The 25,417-nt window shown below is 51.8% G+C and overlaps 1 protein-coding gene across 2 annotated transcripts in view; it reads right to left on the minus strand.

The window, feature by feature from the left end:
• Positions 1 to 25,417, minus strand: part of mapk8ip3 (mitogen-activated protein kinase 8 interacting protein 3) — a 263,435-nt gene that overhangs the window by 182,230 nt on the left and 55,788 nt on the right. For both annotated transcript variants that reach the window (XM_086000700.1, XM_086000698.1), the window contains exons 3-4: positions 5,765 to 5,835; positions 1,373 to 1,467 (exon numbers count right to left, since the gene is read on the minus strand). In XM_086000700.1, coding sequence (XP_085856826.1) covers positions 1,373 to 1,467; positions 5,765 to 5,835 — 166 coding nt within the window. The remainder of the gene's footprint in view (positions 1 to 1,372; positions 1,468 to 5,764; positions 5,836 to 25,417) is intronic.

A 25,417-nucleotide genomic window follows, 5' to 3' on the forward strand; every position in this document is an offset into this window, starting at 1 on the left:
AGCAACCAAGATATAGAATGGAGGCTGGTGTGTAGTCTACCAAAGCCCTCGAAAAAGGACTCAAATGATCGACATTGCACTGTTCACCTTTTCTATACTGCATATCTATGCAATTAGAAGTACTATACCATTATGTGTTTTTATGAAATTACCCTATGGAATGCTGCTGCTGTTAGTGCATATCAAGTATTTATTTATACTGATTCAAACATGCCCCAAAACATTAACTAATGCAATAAATAGAAACTTCTGTATAGTACTATCTAGGAATTTTGTGTACCTGCTCTCACATTGCTCCAATGCCACTCTTTGCTGCCCATTCAGACATATGCAAGAGTTCCCCACCAATGACGCCCTAACTGATTGTCGTTTGGCAGAAGGGAAAGACACCTACCTAGCCTCTGTTAGCAGGGCTAAGATCATGAACTCAACCGAGTGGAAGGCTGAGCTTGGCACTTCTCTGTGGTGTTTAGTGACACCATCTCAGCTCTTTATTAAAAGGACTCAATCAAGATACCATTAATTACTTTTGATGGAAGCCTACTCCACACACGCAGTTTCGCTTTTGGTTTGACAATTTTGCACTCATCCTCCAGTTGCACAATCTCAGTTTCTCAAATAACTTGCTAGCAGTCACGTTATCCAGGCCTTGCAGCAGTTCAAAACATAGGTCTTATCTCTTCTCAATCTTCCGCTTATCCTACATGACATTCTGGAGTAGATTTTCAACTTGCCACCCAGGTGTGGCTACCTGTTATTCCAGCGTGGAAATGAAAATCGGGCGGTTTCTACAATGGGCGGGCAATCCCCAACACCGGCTTTACACCCACGTGTCGAGTTGAAAATCTACTCCTCCATCATACATAATCCTGACATTGAGTTGTATGAGATTCTACTTTGGTCCTGATAAGTGTTCGAACAAACTCTGCTACACGGTCCGGAGACTGAAGATGATATAATTGCTTGGCCCCGACACTGGCGCAATATTGATGTGACAGTCATAAGGCAATGACACAATCCTGCCATAAAGCTCTGCTGGTGGGCATTGACAGTACAAGTTCCCTCACTTTCTGAATTAAATACTCTGTAAAAACAATTTGATACATCACACTGCAAAGATGAGATTTCAGTTCTATTTTTCTGACTGAAAATTTCAAATGTAAACTACCCAATCAACTAGTCAAATTGTACTCTCATTGATTCAGGCTATTGAGTCTCAATCAGGTAAGCCATAGAGCTCTTCATGGATCTGCCAGTGCTGTTAAAAATATAAAATCTACTATTATTTTTTAAGCCACCCTTTGCACACCATCAAACAACCACCACCTGCAATCTACCACAGCAAAAACACTTGATTTAACGCAACCCTTACTTGTTCCTCCCAGTCATCGTGCCATCTGATTGAGCATTTCCCCCAACTTGGTGCATCTTGGATCGTTCTATATGTTCCACATAAGTCTGTATCATCTGCAAGATGAAAGAACAATTTAGTCACGGTAAACGGGAGAAGGATAATATAGATGGTTGAAACTGATAGTACAAAAGATTAATTAAGAAAGGGAAGGTAGATTATGAAAGTAAACTAGCAAAAAATATAAAAACAGATAGCAAGAGTTTCTACAGTACTATAAAAAGAAAAAGGGTGGCTAAAGTGAATGTTGGTCCCTTAGAGGACGAGACCGGGAAATTAGTAGTGGGGAACATGGAGATGGCAAAAACGCTGAACAAATATTTTGTATCAGTCTTTACAGTAGAGGACACTAAAAATATCCCAACACTGGACAAACAGGGGGCTATAGGGGGGGGGGGAGGAGCTAAACATGATTAAAATCACTAAGGAGATGGTACTCAGTAAGATAATGAGACTTAAGGCGGATAAATCCCCTGGACCTGATGGCTTACATCCTAGGGTCTGGAGAGGTGTAGCGGTAGGGATTGCGGATGCATTGGTGGTAATTTTCCAAAACTCCCTGGATTCAGGAAAGGTCCCAGCAGATTGGAAAACTGCTAATGTAACGCCCTTATTTAAAAAGGGAGGTAGACAAAAGGCTGGAAACTATAGACCAGTTAGCCTAACATCTGTGGTTGGTAAAATGTTGGAGTCCATTATTAAGGAAGCAGTAACAGGACATTTGGATAAGCATAATTTAATCGGACAGAGTCAGCATGGTTTTATGAAGGGGGTCATGTTTGACAAATTTGCTCGAATTCTTTGAGGACGTAACAAACAGGGTGGATAAAGGGGAACCAGTGGATGTGGTGTATTTGGACTTCCAAAAGGCATTTGACAAGGTGCCACACAAAAGATTACTGCACAAGATAAAAAATCACAGGATTGGGGGTAATATACTGGCATGGGTGGAAGATTGGCTACCTAACAGAAAACAGAGAGTTGGGATAAATGGTTCATTCTCGGGTTGGCAATCAGTAACTAGTGGTGTTCCGCAGGGGTCAGTGCTGGGACCCCAACTCTTTACAATCTGTGTTAACGATTTGGAGGAAGGGACCAAGTGCAACATATCCAAGTTTGCCGACGATACAAAGATGGGAGGGAAAGCAGTGAGTGAGGAGGACATAAAAAACCTACAAAAGGACATAGACAGGCTAAGTGAGTGGGCAGAAATTTGGCAGATGCAATATAATGTTGGAAAGTGTGAGGTTATGCACTTTGGCAGAAAAAATCAAAGAGCAAGTTATTATCTAAATGGAGAGAAACTGCAAAGTGCTACAGTACAAAGGGATCTGGGGGTCCTGGTGCATGAAACACAAAAAGTTAGTATGCAGGTGCAGCAGGTGATCAGGAAGGCCAATGGAATCTTGGCTTTTATTGCAAGGGGGATGGAGTATAAAAGCAGGGAAGTCTTACTTCAGTTATACAGGGTACTGGTGAGGCCACACCTGGAATACTGTGTACAGTTTTGGTTTCCATATTTAAGAAAAGATATATTTGCTCTCGAGGCAGTTCAGAGAAGGTTCACTCGGTTGATTCCGGAGATGAGGGGGTTGACTTATGAGGAAAGGTTGAGTAGGTCGGGCCTCTACTCATTGGAATTCAGAAGAATGAGAGGCGATCTTATCGAAGCATATAAGATTGTGAGGGGGCTTGATCGGGTGGATGCGGGGAGGATGTTTCCACTGATGGGTGAGACTAGAACTAGGGGGCATAATCTTAGAATAAGGGGCTGCCCTTTCAAAACTGAGATGAGGAGAAACTTCTTCACTCAGAGGGTAGTAAATCTATGGAATTTGCTACCTCAGAGAGCTGTGGAAGCTGCGACATTAAATAAATTTAAAACGGAGATAGACAGTTTCCTAGCTGATAAGAGAATTAGGGGTTATGGGGAGCGGGCAGGGAAGTGGACGTGAGTCTAGGTTCGGATCAGCCATGATCCTATTGAATGGCGGAGCAAGCCCGAGGGGCCGTATGGCTTACTCCTGCTCCTACTTCTTATGTTCTTATGTTCTTAAACCATTTCAGCACTCTATCCAAACACTGGGGTAGCCAATCAGGGGCATTGTAGGAAGTCTATGCTACAATGCTAATGCATAAAGCACATCGAGAGATCTACAAGTGGCTTCAGGAAGAGTTTTTTTTTAATATTCTCTAGCTGCAGTCATTTACATCATTTTTCCTCCCTTCACCACCCCCCCCCACCCACCCCCCAGCGTTCAATGGGGACTGGCCAGAGGAGAAGGTGACTTGCCAGACTACTCAACCATACCTCCTGCCATGGGATAGAGTAAATGGAATCAGTGGTTAAGTCCATTTTATCAGTCAGTCAATCAGGACAGCGTGGATGAGAGGAATGGAGACCAGACAAACTCAATGGAAGAGAAATGCGGGAAAAATTGACTAGCAGGGACAACAGAAGAACCGGCTTACAGTTTCCTGACTGTTACACACTGATACACCGGAATAAGTAACTCTTAATTGTGTTCACAAATCTGGCCCAATAAAAGATATCCAAATCTACAGAAAGAATGTGCCCAAAAAATGAGTAATATTTGCGATCAAACACACAGTCTACAGGAATGTATTTCACATCTGTAATATGTTATAAGCAGAATTATCTCAGAGCAAGATACAGAAAGTACGAATGAATGTAAACCTGCTTTATGCTCTTCCTCAGTAACTCTTACAAAGAATTGTAGAACTCCGGCTTGATATTGATATTCCTCAAAGTATTCTGGAACAAAACTGTTGTTATGAACCTAAATCCATGCCAGAGTACAAAACAAAACTATTTAAATTTCTACTTATTGCATGTGCATATTGTGTGAACAGAGTACTAGATGCAAAGTGCTGAATGTGATGTTTATTCAGGTGTGAAGCTCACCTCTATAACTTACTTAGCCTCAGCTACGTTTCTACCTCAAGAGGATATATTTTCAACTTCACTCCAAGTGGTAAACTGGTGGAACGGATCGCCCGCCTGTTATAGAAGCCGCCTGATTTACTTTCATTGAAATCAATGGAATGAAAATCATATGGGTTCTATAAAGGGCAGGCAATCTGCTTTACCAGATTATCGTCTTCTTCTTAGGCAGTCCCTCGGAACCGAGGATAACTTGCTTCCACATTAAAAATGAGTTCTCAGGTGACTGATGAGTCCAATGCGGGACCTACAGTCTCTGTCACAGGTGGGGCAGACGGTGGTTGAAGGGGCAGGTGGGTGGGGTTCTTGAGTTGACGTGTGCTCCTTCCGCTGTTTGCACTTGACTTCAGCTTGCTCCTGGCAAAGAGACTTGAGGTGTTCGGCGCCTTGCTGGATGCTTCTCCTCCACTTTGTGCGGTCTTGGGCCAGGGATTCCCAGGTGTCAGTGGGGATGTTGCACTTTTTCCAAGGAGGCTTTAAGGGTGTCCTTGAAGCGTTTCCTCTGCCCACCTGGGGTTCTCTTGCAGTGTTGGAGCTCAGAGTAGAGCGCTTGTTTTGGGAGTCTCGTATCGGGCATGCGGACGATGTGGCCCATCCATCTGAGTTGATCGAGCGTGGTCAAAGCTTCGATGCTGGGGATGTTGGCCTGAGCGAGAACACTGATGTTGGTGCACATATCCTGCCAATGGATTTGCAGGATCTTGCAGAGGCAGAGTTGGTGGTACCTCTCCAGTGCTTCGAGGTGCCTGCTGTACATGGTCCATGTCTCTGAAGCATACAGGAGGGCGGGTATCACTACTGCTCTGTAGACCATGAGCTTGGTGCTGAGTTTGAGGTCCTGGTCTTCAAACACTCTCTTCCTCAGGTGACCGAAGGCTGCACTGGCACACTGAAGGCGGTGTTGGACTTCGTCATCGACGTCTGCCCTTGTTGACAGTAAGCTCCCGAGGTATGGAAAGTGGTGCACGTTGTCCAAGGCCTTATCATGGATTTTGATAATCGGGGAGCAGTACTGTGTGGCGGGGGCAGGTTGGTAGAGGACCAGATTATCACCAAGCGATGAAGACAAAAATCTACCCCATGGTGTTTGAAGGATCTTACAGTGCTAGTCAGCTCCTACCTCATTGTGTCTCAGGTACCTTGCAGTGACAGTCACCTCCTACTTCAGTGTAACTCACTATACCCTGCAGTCAGAATGAGTTCCTAATCTAACCCTGTCTCATATACCTTGCAATAAATGTCAACTCCTACCTGCGTGTATCTCAGGACCCCCTGCGGTGACACTTAGCTTCTACCTCAGGTTTTTTTCAAAAACCCTTCATCAAAGGTGAGCTTCTTTCATATAGAATAAGCTTGCATATGGCTGTACTGATTTTCTGAGCTCTTACCTCTGTATGCCTCAGGTGTAAGGCATTGTATTCCTTCTTCATCTCTGCCTCCCGTTCCTCCAGTCTGGTAACTGCAATAAAGGTCAAAATCAGTCACATGGCTGAATGAGTCCCACATCAACCCAATTGTATTTAAAGAAGTCCATTTAATAACATTAGACTAAATCTAGCAATGTAGATATGAAGACATCATTTTAGGACATAAGCAGTTTGGGATTAAATTCAAAGATGAGTAAATTCAAAGATGAGTCCCACATGGCAGACTGGTCAGAAAAGTAAAAGCTCATGGGATCCAAGGGAAAGTGGCAAGTTGGATCCAAAAGTGGCTCAAGTGGCAGGAAGCGAAGGGTAATGGTCAACGGGTGTTTTTTGTGACTGGAAAGCTGATTCCAGTGGGGTTCAGCAGGACTCACTACTAGATCCCTTGCTTTTTGTGGTATATATCAATGATTTAGACTTCAATGTAGGGGGGCATGATTAAGAAGTTTGCAGATGATACAAAAATTGGCCATATGGTTAATAGTGAGGAAGATAGCTGTAGACTGCAAGAAGATATCAATGGACTGGTCAGGTGGGCAGAAAAGTGGCAAATAGAATTCAATACAGAGAGGTGAGGGGTAATGCTTGTGGGAAGGGCGAACAAGTCAATGGAATACACAATAAATGGTAGGATACTGAGACGTGTAGAGAAACAGAGGGACCTTGGAGTGCACGTCCACAAATCCCTGAAGGTAGCAGGACAGGTAGATAAGGTGGTTAAGGCGGCATACAGGATATTTTCCTTTATTAGCCAAGGCATAGAATATAAGAACAGGGAGGCTATGCTGGAACTGTATAAAACACTAGTTAGGCCACAGTTAGAGTACTGCGTACAGTTCTAGTCACCACATTACAGGAATAATGTGATTGCACTCGAGAGGGTACAGAGGAGATTTACGAGGATTATTTTTGATAACACTCCTGTGAAGCGCCTTGGGACATTTTTATTACGTTAAAGGCACTAGATAAATATAAGCTGTTGCTTTTGGTTGAGGATGTTGCCAGGACTGGAGAATTTTAGCTAGGAGGAAAGATTGGATAGGCTGGGGATTTTTCCCTTTGGAGCAGAAGAGGCTGAGGGGAGATTTAATTGATGTGTATAAAATTATGAGGGGCCTAGATAGACTGGACAGGAAGGACCTATTTCCCTTAGCAGAGGTCAATAACCAGAGGGAATAGATTTAAATTAAATTGGTAGAAGGATTAGAGAGGAATTGAGGAGAACTTTTTCACCCAGAGAATGGTGGGGGTCTGGAACTCACTGCCTGAAAAGGTGGTAGAGGCAGAAACACTCATCGCATTTAAAATGCACTTGAAGTGCCGTAAACTACAAGGCTATGGACGAAGAGCTGGAGAGTGGGATTAGGCTGGTTCGTTCTTTTTCCGCTGGCACAGACACAATGGGCCGAATGGCCTTCTTCTGTGCCGTAAATTTCTTTGACTCTATGTTTCTATGAAAAGAAACGTAACTTGTACATTTGTTTTTCATTTTCTACCAAAATAAAAGAGCGATGTGTCTTGCCTGTGAGAAACTTTACCCTTTGCGCAGCTTTGATTAGTTTCGTGGAGTTGGATTTTTCAAATTAACAATCACAAAAATTGTGAGACACGGAGGTGATTCATTAAAGGACCTCCATCTACAGGTATATGAAAAATAAAAGCATGTGCAGTCCATTTAGTGAGGTTTCCAAGGCCCAGAAGGAACTACATCATCCTGTCCTTTTGAGAATTCCAAAATAATGGGAATATTATTTTAAGCACTGGAACCTCCTCTGGGGCTATGGAATATGACAAGCTTAATGATGTGTTTCCTCAGAGGGAAACTGCACAATGTGACGGATGAGCAAACGCCCTTGAATTTGTAGCAGATCCTTGAAAATAAGTTCCACCATCTGATTACAGTCTCTGTAACCCAGGCAGCTGCCCCGATCTATCGCATCAAGATTCCCATCACTGCTCCTGAAGACTCAAGCATGATGGTATCTTGTGGAAGGGAGGAAGTTAATGAATGTAGAGTGGAATCATCAGCAAATGAGTAGGGAGGGTTGGATAGTGTGTCGTTGACATGAGGGAAAAACAGCGTGGATAGAAGACAGTTAATGATAAAAAAGGCGGAGGATGAACCATTCGGCACAACACTGATAGAGGTGTGTGCGTGGAAATTACATAGCCATGATACAACTTTAATAAAAAGGTGATGGGGTGGGAGGGGGGGAAATTATCGTCTGTCCACTATCCCATTCGCACTGAAAAACGAGGCGACAGATGGATGAAATTTTAAAAAGAAAACCTACCGCCTACTGGCTGCCCAGGGCCCACCCAACTTGGATTTTCAAGCTGGCCTCGGAATGGGTGGTCAGCGCTCCAGCCCAAAACAAGTGCAAGCCTTATTAAAATATTTAAATCAGGGTCTTGTACCATTTATAGGACCCAAACACAATTTTCAGGAACCAATGGAATTCCTGGCAGTCATGCACACAAGAATGGCACACAATGGGCTGGGCTAAAGAGGGGACATTAAACACAAAGGGTTCAATTTTCATTGGGCCGTGGAGGCGGGATTGGAGGCGTGTGGGGGGTTAAAAATCACGAAATCAGGGGGCATGAACCCGTCCCGCCTCCATGCCCGTTTCACAGGAGGCGGGTACCCGACCTGTGCTGGGACCCGCCTCCCCGAGGCGTGAAGGGGATTAGTGCCAATTAACTGCCTGTTAACAGGTAGTTAACAGGCAGTTTTTAGCCTAATCCCTATTTTAATCCCTGAAGTGTGGGATTCCCGATGGTTCCAAACCAGGCCAAGTTAGCGAGGCGGACTGTCGGGCTGAAGGGCTTGGGGGGTTTGACATGTCCAGTGTTCAGGTGAGTGATGTGTGCATGAGTGTGTTTGAATAAGTTTTACTTACCTTTACTTACCTTTACAGCCTTCCTTCCTTCAGGTCTCGGGAGTCCCTCATCTCACCGGCACAGAAAGCAGAATGGCCGCATTCAGCTTTCTGTTCTGGAGAGATCTCTAAATCAGCCTGAGAGGAAGGAATTAACTTAGTGTACAGATTGTCATAAGAAAACTACTAGGCACTTGGTCAGAGTCAAACAAGGCTTTAATCGACTGTTTCACAACATGGAAGTCTAGTTATCCTTCACTAGTTCCTGTTTACAAAATGTCCCTGAGCAAGCTGGGCCCGTGCCCGCGTATTTATACTCTCCCTGGACAGCGCCACCAGCAGGTCGCCCAGTATATTTCATAAGTCATTTCTACATGAATGGCACGATTTATGTCATTCTTCCCACCTGAAAGATTGGAAGTCCGGCGGCTTCTTTCTACCGAATTAGTCGGACTAAGAATAAACGCAGTCGGTTGGATCTCCGTCGGTGGCCGGAAGGCATGTCTCCTTGGATCGTGTTTTGGTCCCTGGGTCGCTTAGTTCGTACCAGCGGGCTGGCAGAGTCCATGTCACCTTGATCGACCCGAGGGGGACTGGGGAGATCGTGGCTCCAGGTGCGGGCCCCCACAGGCGCAGAGCTGGCTTCACCCTGCCCAGTAGTCAGTGACTGACTGGCATCCTGGCTTCGGGTGGTCATCCTGTGGGGAGCGCTCTGTTCCCCGGGTTGATCTGGTGGAATAGCTGGCAGATCCCTTGACGTCCCGGGTAGGGCGTCATCCTCAGAGGAGCGCAGGGTATCGGCATCATTGTTACGGGTCCCACCATCGATTCGGTCCACGGGACTGGTTGGGCAGGGAGCCAGATCCCGGAGTGACACTGCGGATTCCCGGCCATCAGGGTACCACACGTATGCATACGTGGGATTGACATCCGTCAGTTCCACTTCGTTGGCGAGGGGATCACTCTTAGAGGATCGGACGAATCTTCGGAGCAGCACGGGGCCAGGAGCTGCCAACCATGATGGTACGGACGTCCCATGAGTGGAGCGACGCTGGAACCCGAAGAATCATTCGTGAGGAGTAGCGTTGATGGATGTAGAAAGAAGAGACCTGATGGAATGCAATGCATCAGGGAGCATAGATTCCCACTGCTGGTCTGATAAGTTGAGTGACCTCAGTGCAAGACGAACAGCATTCCAAATGATCGCGTTGTATCTTTCAACCTGTCCGTTTCCAATAGGATGATACGGTGTCGTTCTACTTGTGGCGATTCCCCATTGGGAAAGATAACTTTTGAGTTCGCTTGACATGAAGGAGGGACCCTGATCAGAGTGCATGAAATTGGCCGTACCGCAAAGGGAAAAGACCTGATCGAGGCATTTGATCACTGTAGAAGTAAGCATATAGGGACAGGTGAAAGCAAAGGGAAAGCGTGAATATTCGTCCACCATAGTAAGCAAGTAGGTGTTTCGCGTTGAGGAAGGCAGTGGCCCCTTAAAGTCAATGCTGAGTCGCTGCATAGGCTGTGTAGCGTGTATGAGCGGGCCATCCGACGGATGGAGGAATTGCGGTTTTAATTCCACGCAAATTCTACAAGTGGAGCATGTTCTTTTCACGTCTTCCGTAGAAAATGGGAGATTTTTAGATCGCACAAAGTGCAACATACGGGTAATGCCAGGATGGCATAAGTCAGTGTGAAGATCCGCAAGAGTCGAAGTTGACATGGAAGAGCAGAATGCACGCGTGAGGGTATCCGGGGCCACATTCTCTTTACTGGGTCGATAATGTATGGTGTAGCCAAAGGCAGCCAATTCCATCCTCCAGAGCTGTATTTTGTTATTCTTGATCTTAGTGCGTTTCCGGTTATCCAGCATAAAGGCCACGGAGCGCTGATCGGTTACAAGCGTGAAATGGCGACGAGTGAGAAAATGACTCCATTTACGTACTGCTTCGATGATGGCTGTAGCCTCCTTCTCAACAGGAGGATAATGGAGCTCGCTACCCTGCAAAGTTCTGGACAAAAATGCAACGGGTCGACCACCTTGATTCAAGGTAGCCGAGATCGCCACATCCGATGCATCGCACTCAACCACGAAAGGGAGATTTTCATCGATGGAAAGAAGCGTGGCTTTTTCCAATTGTTGCTTGAGGAGGTCGAAAGCTGAAATAGCCGTCGCCTTCAACGGAAATGACTTCGCGTGAAGCAGGGGCTGGATCTTGTCGGAAAAGTGGGGTATCCACTTCGCATAATAGGCGAACATGCCGAGGGCCCGACGAAGAGAGCCGAGATTCGTAGGAGGAGGGAGCTCCTGAAGCGGACGAAGTCGCTCCAGATCCGGTTTGATGACACCATTGCCCACCCAGTAGCCAAGGATGTTGACTGATGGTACTGATTTCACAGATTTGGACTCATTTAAGGTTAAGTTGCGACGACGGAGAACGTCAAGAAATTTCTGGAGGTTGGCATCATGCTCCTTCTGGTCATGACCATGTAAGAAATAGCTGTTAGATTCAAAGATGGGTTTTAATTCTTAGAACAGAGACTGACAACAGGCAAGCGGAAAAAGATAGCATAAATGCCAGAAAGGTCGAATATCAAGCATCAAAAGACAAATAGAAGTGATAAGGGAATTGTAAAATGCAAGGAAACAGGGAGGATAGCACCTGCTAGATAACAAGGAGCCATGAAGCCATAAAATGCCCTTGAAGAAACTTGACAAAACATTCCTCAGAAAGATAAGAGGGAGGCCTTGTCAGACATGCAGAAAGGGACGGCGAGGGTTGCCTTCCCGCTTCACAATTGGACAATGGGATGGGGGATCCAATGATTGACACCAGGTGATTACCAGCCCACCGAAATAACTATAAATATAGACGACCGAGAGGAGAAATCAGGCAGTCAGGGGCGAAGGCTTCTCCGAGGTGGCTACGGCCTAACACCTTGGTCAAGTTTAGCCTCTGAGGTGGCTGATGGCCTAACACCTCCAGCAGCTTGAGAGATGACCCAACAGAAGTGACCGCTGCAGCAGACTGCAGGAATCCACCCAATCCGAGACCACCGTACTGCCTCCCCGTCCGTCCGGTCGTGGCATTCCGATTCGGGAGTCGTAGATCGTTCCTACTGTCACAGGTTGTATGTCTATTATACTCGGCTTAAACCATATGTAATATCTGATTATGCTTTAAAACTGTAGCTCTTTAATAAAAGCCTTATAACTTCTAAAGCCCTGTTGGGTAATCTGTGTGAGCCTGTGCTCCTAATCTTACAACCAGCAATGGTGATGTTATCCAGATATGGAAAAGTGTCCGTTAAGTTCTCCTGTTTCACTAGGCTATCCATTGCCTGTTGGAAGACGGCCACCCCATTGGTGACCCCCAAATGAAAGGCGACAAAACTGGTAAAGCCGACCATTGGTCTCAAAGGCCGTATACTTTTTGTCAGAGTCCATTAACGGCGCTTGATGGTATGCGCTCTAAGTCAAAAGTTGAAAATACCTTGTAGTTGGCAAGGTTATTGACCATGTCATCGATGCGTGGTAGTGGGTAAGCATCCAGGTCGGTATACTGGTTAATAGCTTGCGAGTAATCGATGCAAAGACGTTTCTTGTGTTGCTTCAGAGGATTTTTAACAACGACGACTTGAGCCCGCCAGGAAGATGAACATGGCTCAATGATACAGTCAGCTAGAAGGCGAGAGATCTCTGCCTTGATAAAGGATATATCATCTTAGCTGAAACGTCGTGATTTAGTGACTATGGGCTTACATCGGGGGGAAAGGTTGACAAACAAGGAGGGCTCGTCGAGTGAAGCCGCCGAAAGCGCACAAAATGGTACTTTGGAAATAGTAAGCTCCGGTTTTGACCTTCCAAACTCAAAAGTGAGTCTTTTGTGTTGTTTCTGGAAATCCTGTCCGAGAAGCACATCACTGCATAGGTTTTTGAGCACCCCGAGCCAGGTGGAGGAATAAGTGCGGCCATTGAGAATAAGGTCGACAAGACAAAAGCCGGAAGAGTTGGTGGTCAGTGTCGTCAGAGCCATTGCAATTTCCCTGTCCGAGGAGTAAATACGCAGTTTTAACTTACTGACAGCCTGCTCACTGATGAAGCCGTCAGAGCTGCATGAGTCGATTAGTGCACTCAAAATGTGTCCATTTACCGAAACCTTCATGGCTGTATGGGACAGGCTTTGGGGAAAAACAGCTGTGATGGGAGGAGTAGTTGTTTTACCCTCGACAGTTGTAACCTTAGTAGTGGCTCTTGGGGGCGGAGCAGTTTTATAGATAGCAGCTGCAAAACTAACAGGGGCTCTTGACTGGCATACCTTAGAAAAGTGACCTTTCTTACTGCAATGACTGCAGGTTGCGTTACGAGCAGGACAACATTTCCCATAGTGGAATGCACCTCCACAGAAGAAACACTTCCTTCCAGATTGCCAAGATGCCACTAAGGCAGGGTCGTCATCTGTGAGGGCTTCTAGGGTAGGGTCGTCATCGGCTAGGATAGAGTAGTCATCAGTGAGGGCTTCCGTCTGAGGCCCATTGGAGGAGTCACCAAAAGTGATAGCAGCAGTCCGTGCACGTGGTAAAAGATAGGCATCTGCATTTTTTTTTTGCTAAATCCAGAGAACATGCCTAGTCATAGGCAGCTTGTAACTTGAGGGTTTTATTCTCCAACAGACGCTGGCATATGAAAGGAGACGCAATTCCGTTAATAAAGGAATCACGAATTAACTCCTCCTGGTACTGCTCAGCTGAGACAGCTTTGAGATTACAATCCTTGCTGAGCCTACGAAGCTTTTGAAGGAATTCATCAAGTGATACCCTGGGTTGTTGTCGAGTTGTGGCCAGTAGATGCCAAGCAAAAATTTCGTTTGGGGCCTTAACATATAGTTGTAGTATTTGGATAGCGGAGTCATAGTCTACACAGCCTTCGATATAGTCAAACACATGAGGGGATACATAATTGGCAAGTATCTCTAACTTGTCAGGAACATTCTCACCACACACCCTGAGGAAGTTGCTGAAGGTACGATACCAATGTTTCCATACCTTAGCCGTTGTAGGTGAATTCGCGTCCAGGTCAAGACGGGCGGGTCGGAGTAGTTTCTCCATGATGGATTGATTACTACCTCTGGTTCCCTTCTACCATTTGAGTCATAGCCATCTGTTCCCAAAACCACTCAGAGCATGGAGCAACAAACAGTCGATTAAATTGACGTAAGAAAACTACTAGGCACTTGATCACAGTATTAAACAAGGCTTCAATCGACTGTTTCACAACATGGAAGTCTAGTTATCCTTCACTAGTTCCTGTTTACAAAATGTCCCTGAGCAAGCTGGGCCCGTGTCCGAGTATTTATACTCGCCCTGGACAGTGCCACCAGCAGACCGCCCAGTATATTTCATAAGTCATTTCTACATGAATGGCACGATTTATGTCACAGATTGTCAGTGTTTGACCACTTCAAAGAGCTGTCAAACGCTGATATTTCATCTGTCAAAAGCTCTTGACAGATGAAATGTCAATCTGTGACGTTAGCTGTTGCCGGGTGGCCCTTAATTGGCCTGCTGAGCCCGCTGGACGGGCTCAACAAGGTCAATCAAGTGAAAATCACGTGGGTTGGCCACAACTCGATGGAGGCGGGACTACAACCCAAAAGTTGTAGTCCCGCCTCCTACACGCCTCCAGTATCAAAATCCAGCCCATAGGGTATATAAATGTTATTCTTGCGAATAAACTCAAAATGTAATCTATCTTTAAAAGTTGTAAATGACCATATGAAACTTTAAGCAGTTCTCATCACTTTTTGTTCAGTGACTTTGCAGACAGATCCCCACTCTTCTGAAGACCACTCATAGTCATATTGGTTTTGGCAACCACACTGCCATAGTCAGAAATTGCCGACCACAAAAATGGCCCATAGCCAGGGACATCTTTCACGGGTACTTTCTGCTCGCGCTATTGAGGAGGTATAAACTTAACCAGCTGTTGAAAACATATTTCACAATCCATATAGTTTCATTCAGAACATTACATAGCTTTACTATAATTTTCCATTTATAACTTACAAGCCAGATAAATAGAATTATATTGAAGTCTATTTATATGCAACCCAGTTGTATCATCTATATCTATATATCTATATATAAAAGATTTGTCTGTATAGCCGGACAGACAGACAGACAAACAATCAAAAGTTATAGAGCATACCTACACATATGTTATGTCAAAAGAAAGCTTATCATTAGGGGAGTCTAATAGGCGTATTTACTTTTTGGTCAGACAAAAATTGTTCGGACAGTATACAAAAAAGGTTCAAAAAACGGCAAAATTCCGCTCATTAGCGTTGAGTGACGTGATGGTTGACCAATCGTACAGGGGATAGCGTTGAGTGACGTGATGGTTCACCAGTCGGGACCAGCGGGAGCAGCTCGGGAGAAAACCCGGCGACCAGCGAGGCCCGAGACCAGTCGGGAGCAGTGTGGTGAGACCGGTATAAAAACCGGAGAGAGGCGAGGCCCGAGACCAGTCGGGACCAGCGGGAGCAGCGAGGAGGAGCTCGGGAGAAAACCCGGCGACCAGCGAGGCCCGAGACCAGTCGGGAGCAGTGTGGTGAGACCGGTATAAAAACCGGAGAGAGGCGAGGCCCGAGACCAGTCGGGACCAGCGGGGAGGAGCTCGGGAGAAAACCCGGCGACCAGCGAGGCCCAAGACCAGTCGGGAGCAGTGTGGTGAGACCGGTATAAAAACCGGAGAGAGGCGAGGCCCGAGACCAGTCGGGACCAGCGGGAGCAGCGAGGAGGAGCTCGGGAGAAAACCCGGCGACCAGCGAGGCCCGAGACCAGTCGGGAGCAGTGTGGTGAGACCGGTATAAAAACCGGAGAGAGGCGAGGCCCGAGACCAGTCGGGAGCAGTGTGGTGAGACCGGTATAAAAACCGGAGAGAGGCGAGGCCCGAGACCAGTCGGGAGCAGTGTGGTGAGACCGGTATAAAAACCGGAGAGAGGCGAGGCCCGAGACCAGTCGGGAGCAGTGTGGTGAGACCGGTATAAAAACCGGAGAGAGGCGAGGCATACCAACTCAGCAGCGGGGAGAGAGGTAAAAAGTAATCAGTGTGTGACGTCACCAGGGAGCAGGTAGGTGATTGGTTGGTGAGTATTTCTCTTTTTTCAATACAAGCTTGAATTCTGTGGTGTTAAATTTCTGTGGTGTAGTGGGGATAGTTGGTAAATAAAGCGCCCTAGAGCATACCTGTAACTGGGGTATTGAATAAATTTTTAAAGTAATTAAAGGGGTAAGTCATGGCAGGAGAGTTCAGACCCGTGCTCTGCTCCTCCTGCTCTATGTGGGAAGTCAGGGATGCTGCCAGTGTCCCTGATGACCATGTGTGCGGGAAATGCATCCAGCTGCAGCTACTTGTAGACCGCATTGCGGCGCTCGAGCTGCGGGTGGATGAATTTTGGAGCATGCGCGATGCTGAAAGGCTCGTGGAGAACACGTTTAGCGAGTTGTGCACGCCTCAGGGTAGGGCAGCACAGGGGGTGACCATCAGGCGGAGCAACAAAGGCAGGCAGGTAGTGCAGGGAACCCCTGCGGACATCCCCCTTTCAAACAAGTATACCGCTTTGGATACTGTTGAGGGGGATGACTCACCAGGGGAAGGCAGCAGCGGCCAACTTCCTGGCACTGGGGGTGCTCCTGCTGCCCAGGAAGGGGGGAAAAAGAGTGGGAGAGCAATAGTGGTAGGGGATTCTATAGTAAGGGGAACAGATAGGCGTTTCTGTGGCCGTAGACGTGAATCCAGGATGGTTTGTTGCCTCCCTGGTGCCAGGGTCAAGGATGTCACTGAGCGGCTGCAGGGCATTCTGGAGGGGGAGGGAGAACAGCCAGTGGTCATGGTCCACATTGGTACCAACGACATAGGTAAAAAAGAGGGATGAGGTCCTGCAGCAAGAATTTAGGGAGCTAGGTGGAGGATTAAGGAGCAGGACCTCAAAGGTTGTAATCTCTGGATTACTCCCGGTGCCACGTGCTAGTAAGTATAGGAATAGGAAGATAGAACAGATGAATGCGTGGCTAAAGGGATGGTGCAGGGGGGAGGGCTTTAGTTTCCTGGATCACTGGGTCTGCTTCTGGGAAAGGTGGGACTTGTACAAGTCGGACGGTTTACACCTGAACCAGGGGGGAACCAATATCCTTGCGGGGAGGTTTGCTAGCACTGCTGGGGAGGGTTTAAACTAACTTGGCAGGGGGTTGGGGTACAGAGTGGAGCTATAGTAGGGGGTGATTTACGGCCAAATACAGAGGGAAAAACAAGTCAGCTGGGAAGGCAGAGCAAATATGTGAAGGCAAAAAGAGAATATGGCAGGGCTGGAAGGCATTTATTTTAATGCAAGGAGTCTTGCAAATAAGGTGGATGAACTGAAGTTGTTGTTGAACACATGGGAGTACGATATTGTTGCTATCACGGAGACATGGTTGAGGGAGGGTCAGGACTGGCAGCTCAATATTCCGGGGTATAGAATCTTCAGGCGAGACAGAGGGGGGTGTAAAAGGGGAGGGGGTGTTGCAATATTAATTAAGGAGTCAATTACTGCTGTAAGGAGGGATGATATATTAGCGGGTTCCTCTAATGAGGCCATATGGGTAGAACTTAAAAACAAAAAGGGGGCAAGCACTTTGCTGGGAGTGTACTATAGGCCCCCAAACAGTCAGGGGGAGATACAGATATGTAGGCAAATCTCAGAGAAGTGCGAAAATAATAGGGTAATAATAGTGGGGGATTTCAACTTCCCCAATAAATTGGGATAGTCAGAGTGTGAAAGGCTTAGAGGGTGCAGAATTCTTAAAGTGCATCCAGGAGAGCTTTTTGAGCCAACATGTAGAAAGTCCTACAAGAGAGGGGGCAGTACTGGACCTAATTCTAGGGAATGTAGCCGGGCAAGTGGTGGAAGTGTCAGTAGGAGAGCATTTTGGCGACAGTGACCATAATTCGGTGAGATTTAAGGTGGTCATGGAAAAAGACAAAGACGGCCCGGAAATAAGGGTTCTAATTGGGGGAAGGCGATTTTAATATGATAAGGCAGGATCTGGCCAAAGTGGACTGGGAGCAGCTGCTTATAGGAAAATCCACATCAAAACAGTGGGAGACTTTCAGAAGGGAAATAGAGAGAGTACAACGCCAACATGTTCCTGTAAAGGTCAAGGGTGGGACCAACAAGCAAAGGGAACCTTGGATGACAAGGGATATACAAAAAATGCATTAGAAATAAAAGGGGGGCTTTTGGCAGTTACAAAAGACTAAAGACAGAAGAAGCCCTAGAGGAGTATAAAAAGTGCAGGGGCATACTTAAAAAAGAAATTAGGAGGGCGAGGAGGGGCCATGAAATAACACTGGCGAGCAAAATAAAGGAAAATCTAAGATGTTTTATAAGTATATTAAGGGCAAGAGGATAACCAGGGAAAGGGTAGGGCCCATTAGGGACCAAAGTGGCAATCTGTGTGTAGAGCCAGAGGATGTAGGCGGGGTTTTAATGAATTTTTTGCATCTGTGTTCACTATGGAGAAAGACGATGCAGACATAGAAATCGGGCAAGGGGACTGTGACATACTCGAACATATTAGCATCGAGAGGGAGGAGGTGCTAGCGGTTTTAGCGGGCCAAAAAGTGGATAAATCCCCAGGCCCGGACGAGATGTATCCCAGGCTGCTGTGGGAGGCAAGGGAGGAGATTGCAGGGGCTCTGACACTAATTTTCAGAACCTCTCTGGCCACAGGGGATGTACCAGAGGACTGGAGAACAGCTAACGTAGTACCATTATTCAAGAAGGGTAGCAGGGATAAACCAGGGAATTACAGGCCAGTGAGTCTAACATCTGTGGTGGGGAAATTATTGGAAAAAAATTCTGAGGGACAAAATTAATCTCCACTTGGAGAGGCAAGGACTAATCGGGGATAGTCAGCATGGCTTTGTCAAGGGTAAATCATGTCTAACAAATCTGATCGAATTTTTCGAGGGGGTGACTAGTGGGGTGGATGAGGGAAATGCTGTGGATGTGGTTTACATGGACTTCAGTAAAGCTTTTGACAAAGTCCCGCATAGGAGACTGGTCAAGAAGGTAAGAGCCCATGGGATCCAGGGTGCCTTGGCACGTTGGATCCTAAAACTGGCTGAGTGGCAGGAGGCAGAGGGTGATGGTCGAAGGTTGCTTTTGTGACTGGAAGCCTGTGTCCAGTGGGGTACTCAGGGATCGGTGCTGGGTCCCTTATTGTTTGTGATCTACATAAATGATTTGGATGAGAATGTAAAAGGTATGATCAGTAAGTTCGCAGATGACACGAAAATTGGTGGGGTGGTAAATTGCGAGGAGGAAAGCCTCCGGCTACAGGACGATATAAACGGGTTGGTCAGATGGGCGGAAAAGTGGCAAATGGAATTTAACCCTGAAAAGTGCGAGGTGATGCATTTTGGAACGGACAAATAAGGCAAGGGAATACACAATGAGCGGTAGGACCCTAGGAAGTACAGAGGGTCAGAGGGACCTTGGTGTACATGTACATAGATCCCTGAAGGCAGCGGAGCAGGTAGATAAGGTGGTTAAAAAGGCATATGGGATACTTGCCTTCATTAGCCGAGGCATAGAATATAAGAGCAGGGAGGTTATGATGGAGCTGTACAAAACGCTGGTGAGGCCACAGCTGGAGTACTGTGTGCAGTTCTGGTCGCCTCACTATAGGAAGGATGTGATTGCTTTGGAGAGGGTGCAGAGAAGATTCACCAGGATGTTACCTGGGATGGAGCGCCTCAGCTATGAAGAGAGGCTGGACAGGCTGGAGTTGTTTTCCTTGGAGCAGAGAAGGCTGAGGGGGGACCTGATTGAGGTGTACAAAATAATGAGGGGCATAGATTCGGGTAGATAAAGAGGAACTTTTCCCCTTAGTGGGGGGGTCAATAACAAGGGGGCATAGATTCAGGGTAAGGGGCAGGAGATTTAGAGGGGATTTGAGGAGGAACTTTTTCACCCAGAGGGTGGTTGGAATGTGGAACTCAATGCCTGAAAGGGTGGTGGAGGCAGGAACCCTCACAACATTCAAGAAGCATTTGGATGAGCACTTGAAATGCCATTGCATACAAGGCTATGGACCAAATGCTGGAAAATGGGATTAGACTGGACAGGGATGGATGGGCGGCGCAGACACGATGGGTCGAAGGGCCTCTTTCTGTGCTGTAAAACTCTATGACTCTATGACCAATCGGTGCATCACGGGGGGGTGGGGGGGGGGGTCAGTGTGTGTGTGTGTGGGCGGGCCATCCTACAGGGGATAGCGTTGAGTGACGTGATGGTTGACCAATCCTACAGTTGAGTGACCTGATGGTTGACCAATCGGTGCATCACGGGGGGCATTTGATTGCGTGTATGGGCAGGCCTAATCCTTCTGAGCTGAGCTGAGTGGCCGCCATCTTGATTCTTAACTATTGATTTATTTTTCCCGCTTTCTGTGTGTTTATTTGAAATATAGATATCCAGCAAAAAAAATTTGGTTTTTAAAATAATAAAAATTCCTTTTGCAAAGGGGACTCGGGCTTTCCCCCCCTCGGCGGTGGATGAGCTGCCTGCAGGCCTCAGGCCTCGATGCCTCGGCCTCTCCTCGCCAGCCACGCCCGAGCTAGGCATCGCCCGTCCCGCTGGGCCCGATTCCAAACCAGCGGCCCGCGATCGCCGCTATCTTGGTAAAGGCTGGCGCGGCAGGGCTGAGCCGAGCGTGTCCATCACCGCCATCTTGGTAAAGGCTAGCAGGGCGGGAAACAGCGAGCGCTGTGGAACGTCGGCGGGCAGCCCGGAGCGGGACCGAAGAGTCGGGCCGGGCCTCACGCGCTCGGCCGCGTGGCGCTGATCCGCACACGAGGGCTTCGGCTCACCGCGGCCGGGCTCGGAGGAAAGGGAGAGAGAGAGGGGGAGGGAGGGAGAGAGAGAGGAAATCAGGGAGAGACAGGGGGAGAGGGGAGGGGAGGGGGGAGAGGAGGGAGGCGGGGAGGCGGGGGGAGGGGGAGGCGGAGGGAGGGGGAGGGAGGGTGCGGGGGGAGGGGGAGGGAGGGGGGAGGGAGGGTGCGGGGAGGGGGGAGGGAGGGTGCGGGGAGGGGGAGGGAGGGTGAGGAGAGGGGGGGAGGGAGGGTGAGGAGAGGGGGGGAGGGAGGGTGAGGAGAGGGGGGAGGGAGGGTGAGGAGAGGGGGGGAGGGAGGGTGAGGAGAGGGGGGGAGGGAGGGTGAGGAGAGGGGGGGAGGGAGGGTGAGGAGAGGGGGGGAGGGAGGGTGAGGAGAGGGGGGGAGGGGAGGGTGAGGAGAGGGGGGGAGGGAGGGTGAGGAGAGGGGGGGAGGGAGGGTGAGGAGAGGGGGGGAGGGAGGGTGAGGAGAGGGGGGGAGGGAGGGTGAGGAGAGGGGGTGAGGAGAGGGGGGAGGGAGGGGGGAGGGAGGGTGAGGAGAGGGGGGGAGGGAGGGTGAGGAGAGGGGGGGGAGGGAGGGTGAGGAGAGGGGGGGAGGGAGGGTGAGGAGAGGGGGGGGAGGGAGGGTGAGGAGAGGGGGGGAGGGAGGGGGAGGGAGGGAGGAGGGAGAGGAGGGGGGGGAGGGTGAGGAGAGGGGGGAGGGAGGGTGAGGAGAGGGGGGGAGGGAGGGTGAGGAGAGGGGGGGAGGGAGGGTGAGGAGAGGGGGGGGAGGGAGGGTGAGGAGAGGGGGGGAGGGAGGGGGAGGGAGGGGGGAGGGAGGGAGGGAGGGTGAGGAGAGGGGGGGGAGGGAGGGGTGAGGAGAGGGGGGGAGGGAGGGTGAGGAGAAGGGGGAGGGAGGGTGAGGAGAGGGGGGGAGGGAGGGTAGAGGAGAGGGGGGGAGGGAGGGTGAGGAGAGGGGGGAGGGAGGGTGAGGAGAGGGGGGGAGGGAGGGTGAGGAGAGGGGGGGAGGGAGGGTGAGGAGGGAGGGTGCGGGGGGAGGGGGAGGGGAGGGGGGGTGCGGGAGGGAGGGTGCGGGGGGAGGGGGAGGGAGGGTGCGGGGGGAGGGGGAGGAGGGTGCGGGGGGAGGGGGAGGGAGGGTGCGGGGGGAGGGGGAGGGAGGGTGCGGGGGGAGGGGGAGGGGGAGGGAGGGTGCGGGGGGAGGGGGGAGGAGGGTGCGGGGGGAGGGGGAGGGAGGGTGCGGGGGGGAGGGTGCGGAGGGTGCGGGGGGAGGGTGCGGGAGGGTGCGGGGGGAGGGTGCGGGAGGGTGCGGGGGGAGGGTGCGGGGGGAGGGAGGGTGCGGAGAGGGAGGGTGCGGGGAGGGAGGGTGAGGAGAGGGGGGGAGGGAGGGTGAGGAGAGGGGGGAGGGAGGGTGAGGAGAGGGGGGGGAGGGAGGGTGAGGAGAGGGGGGGGGAGGGAGGGTGAGGAGAGGGGGGGAGGGAGGGTGAGGAGGGAGGGTGCGGGGGAGGGGGAGGGAGAGGGAGGGTGCGGGGGGAGGGGGGGTGCGGGAGGGAGGGTGCGGGGGGAGGGGGGGAGGGGGAGGGAGGGTGCGGGGGGAGGGGGAGGGGAGGGTGCGGGGGGAGGGGGAGGGAGGGTGCGGGGGGAGGGGGAGGGAGGGTGCGGGGGAGGGGGAGGAGGGTGCGGGGGGAGGGGGAGGGAGGGTGCGGGGGAGGGGGAGGGAGGGTGCGGGGGAGGGGGAGGGAGGGTGCGGGGGGAGGGGGAGGGAGGGTGCGGGGGGAGGGGGAGGAGGGTGCGGGGGGAGGGGGAGGGAGGTGCGGGGGGAGGGGAGGGAGGGTGCGGGGGGAGGGGGAGGGAGGGTGCGGGGGGAGGGGGAGGGAGGGTGCGGGGGAGGGGGAGGGAGGGTGCGGGAGAGGGAGGGTGCGGAGAGGGGAGGGTGCGGGGAGGGAGGGTGAGGAGAGGGGGGGTGGGAGGGTGAGGAGAGGGGGGGTGGGAGGGTGAGGAGAGGGGGGAGGGAGGGTGAGGAGAGGGGGGGGAGGGAGGGTGAGGAGAGGGGGGGAGGGAGGGTGAGGAGAGGGGGGGAGGGAGGGTGAGGAGAGGGGGGGAGGGAGGGTGAGGAGAGGGGGAGGGAGGAGAGGGGGGAGGGAGGGTGAGGAGAGGGGGGGAGGGAGGGTGAGGAGAGGGGGGAGGGAGGGTGAGGAGAGGGGGGAGGGAGGGTGAGGAGAGGGGGGGAGGGAGGGTGAGGAGAGGGGGGGGAGGGAGGGTGAGGAGAGGGGGGGAGGGAGGGTGAGGAGAGGGGGGGAGGGAGGGTGAGGAGAGGGGGGAGGAGGGTGAGGAGAGGGGGGGGGGAGGGAGGGTGAGGAGGGGGGGGGAGGGTGAGGAGGGGGGGAGGGAGGGGTGAGGGGGGAGGGGGAGGGGAGGGAGGTGCGGGGGGATGGGGAGGGGGAGGGGAGGCGGGGGGAGGGAGGGTGAGGAGAGGGGGGAGGGAGGGTGAGGAGAGGGGGGGAGGGAGGGTGAGGAGAGGGGGGGAGGGAGGAGAGGGGGGAGGGAGGGTGAGGAGAGGGGGGAGGGAGGGTGAGGAGAGGGGGGAGGGAGGGTGAGGAGAGGGGGGAGGGAGGGTGAGGAGAGGGGGGGAGGGAGGGTGAGGAGAGGGGGGGAGGGAGGGTGGGAGAGGGGGGGAGGGAGGGTGAGGAGAGGGGGGGAGGGAGGGTGAGGATGAGGGGGGGGAGGGAGGGTGAGGAGGGGGGGGGAGGGTGAGGAGGGGGGGAGGGGAGGTGCGGGGGGAGGGGGAGGGGGAGGAGGGTGCGGGGAGGGGGGAGGGGGAGGTGAGGGAGCGGGGGGAGGGAGGGTGAGGAGAGGGGGAGGGAGGGTGAGGAGAGGGGGAGGGAGGAGAGGGAGGGAGGGGAGGGAGGGGAGGGAGGGGAGGGGGAGGGAGGGGAGGGGGAGGGAGGGGAGGGGGGAGAGGGAGGTGAGGGGGGAGAGGGAGGGGAGGGGGGAGAGGGAGGGGAGGGGGGAGAGGGAGGGGAGGGGGAGAGGGAGGGGAGGGGGAGGGAGGGGAGGGAGGGGGAGGAGGGAGGGGGAAGGAGGGAGGGGGAAGGAGGGAGGGGGAAGGAGGAGGGGAGGGAGGAGGAGGGGGAAGGAGGGAGGGGGAAGGAGGGGAGGGGAGGGAGAGAGGGGAGGGAGGGAGAGGAGAGGGAGAGGGTGAGGAGAGGGAGGGGAGAGGGTGAGGAGAGGGAGGGAGGGAGAGGGTGAGGAGAGGGAGGGGAGAGGGTGAGGAGAGGGTGAGGAGAGGGTGAGGAGAGGGAGGGGGAGGAGGGGGAGGGAGGGGGAGGGAGGGGGAGGGAGGGAGGGGAGGGAGGGAGGTGAGGGAGGGAGGGGGAGGGAGGAGGGTGAGGGAGGCGGGTGAGGGAGGAGGGTGAGGGAGGGAGGGTGAGGGAGGAGGGTGAGGAGGGAGGGAGGGAGAGGGAGGTGAGGGTGAGGGAGGGAGGGTGAGGAGGGAGGGTGAGGGAGGGAGGGTGAGGTGGGAGGGTGATGGAGGGTGAGGGAGGGTGGGTGAGGAGGGAGGGTGAGGAGGGAGGGAGGGTGAGGGGAGGGAGGGTGAGGGAGGGAGGTGGAGGTGAGGAGAGGAGGGAGGGTGAGGGAGGGAGGGTGAGGTGAGGGAGGAGGGAGGGGTGAGGGAGGGAGGGTGAGGGAGGGAGGGTGAGGGAGGGAGGAGTGAGGGAGGGAGGGTGAGGGAGGGAGGTGAGGGTGGGAGGGAGAGGGAGGGAGGGAGGGGGAGGAGGGAGGGGAGGGAGAGGAGAGGAGAGGGGAGGGAGGGAGAGGAGAGGGGGAGGGAGGGAGAGGAGAGGGGGAGGGAGGGAGAGGAGAGGGGGAGGGAGGGAGAGGAGAGGGGGAGAGGGAGGGGGGGAGAGGGAGGGAGGAGGAGGAGGAGGGAGGAGAGAGAGGGGAGGGAGGGAGAGAGAGTAAAGCAGAGAGAGACAGGGGGCAGGGAGAGAGAGAGGGTGAGGGAGGGAAAGAGTGAGGGGGTGGGAGAGGGAGGGAGCGCTCGCCTTCTTCCTTCCTTCGCAGGGGTCCATCAGGCCAGGCCTGAGGCGCTCCTTCCACCCCCCTCTCTCTCCAGGCTAATCCCGAACTAAATCCAGCAGTCTCTCTCTTTCCCCCCCCCCCTCACTCTTCTCCCCCAGTCTCTCTCTCTCTCTCTCTCTCCTCCTCCTCTCTTTCCCTCTCTCTCTCTCTCTCTCTCTTCCCCCCCCAAGTCGCTCTCTTCCCCCCAGTCTCTCTCTCCCTCTCCCTCTCTTCCCCCAGTCGCTCTTTCCCCCCCTGATGTGCCTCAATGAATCCGAGACTCGACGTTAACAGAGCAAAGCAAGGCTTTTATTAACTAAGAAAGTAATACAGTGGAGAAGTGTCTCCCATCCAAAGATCTGCTGCACTGTCTGTGAGACAGTGCGGCCTGCTTAAGTAGTGGCCAGGTATGGGCGGAGCCCTACACACAATACAGTACCGGAGGGGAAATGAAACTGAAACTAAACACAGAGAATACAGTGCCTGATGAACGGCATATTTCATCACATTCACCCCTTCTATAGATTTAGTCTGTTTGGGGTTTGATAGTCCTCTGTGACCAACGTGGTGCCCGCGGGTGTCGGGCTGGGTGTCCCCGGTGGCCTCCTGGGTCTCTTCCGGGGGGCGCCGCCAGGGTTGTTGAAGGGGTAGTTGGTGGGAGCACCGTTGGTCGATGTTCTTCCGGGGGTGATTGCCGTGGTTGTTGTCGTTACCGGCTGGGGCGACGTCTTTTAAT

This window comes from Somniosus microcephalus, chromosome 11 (assembly GCF_052327205.1).
Source record: "Somniosus microcephalus isolate GS21.2 chromosome 11, FLI_Smic_1.0, whole genome shotgun sequence".
In the NCBI taxonomy this organism is placed as follows: Eukaryota; Metazoa; Chordata; class Chondrichthyes; order Squaliformes; family Somniosidae; genus Somniosus; species Somniosus microcephalus.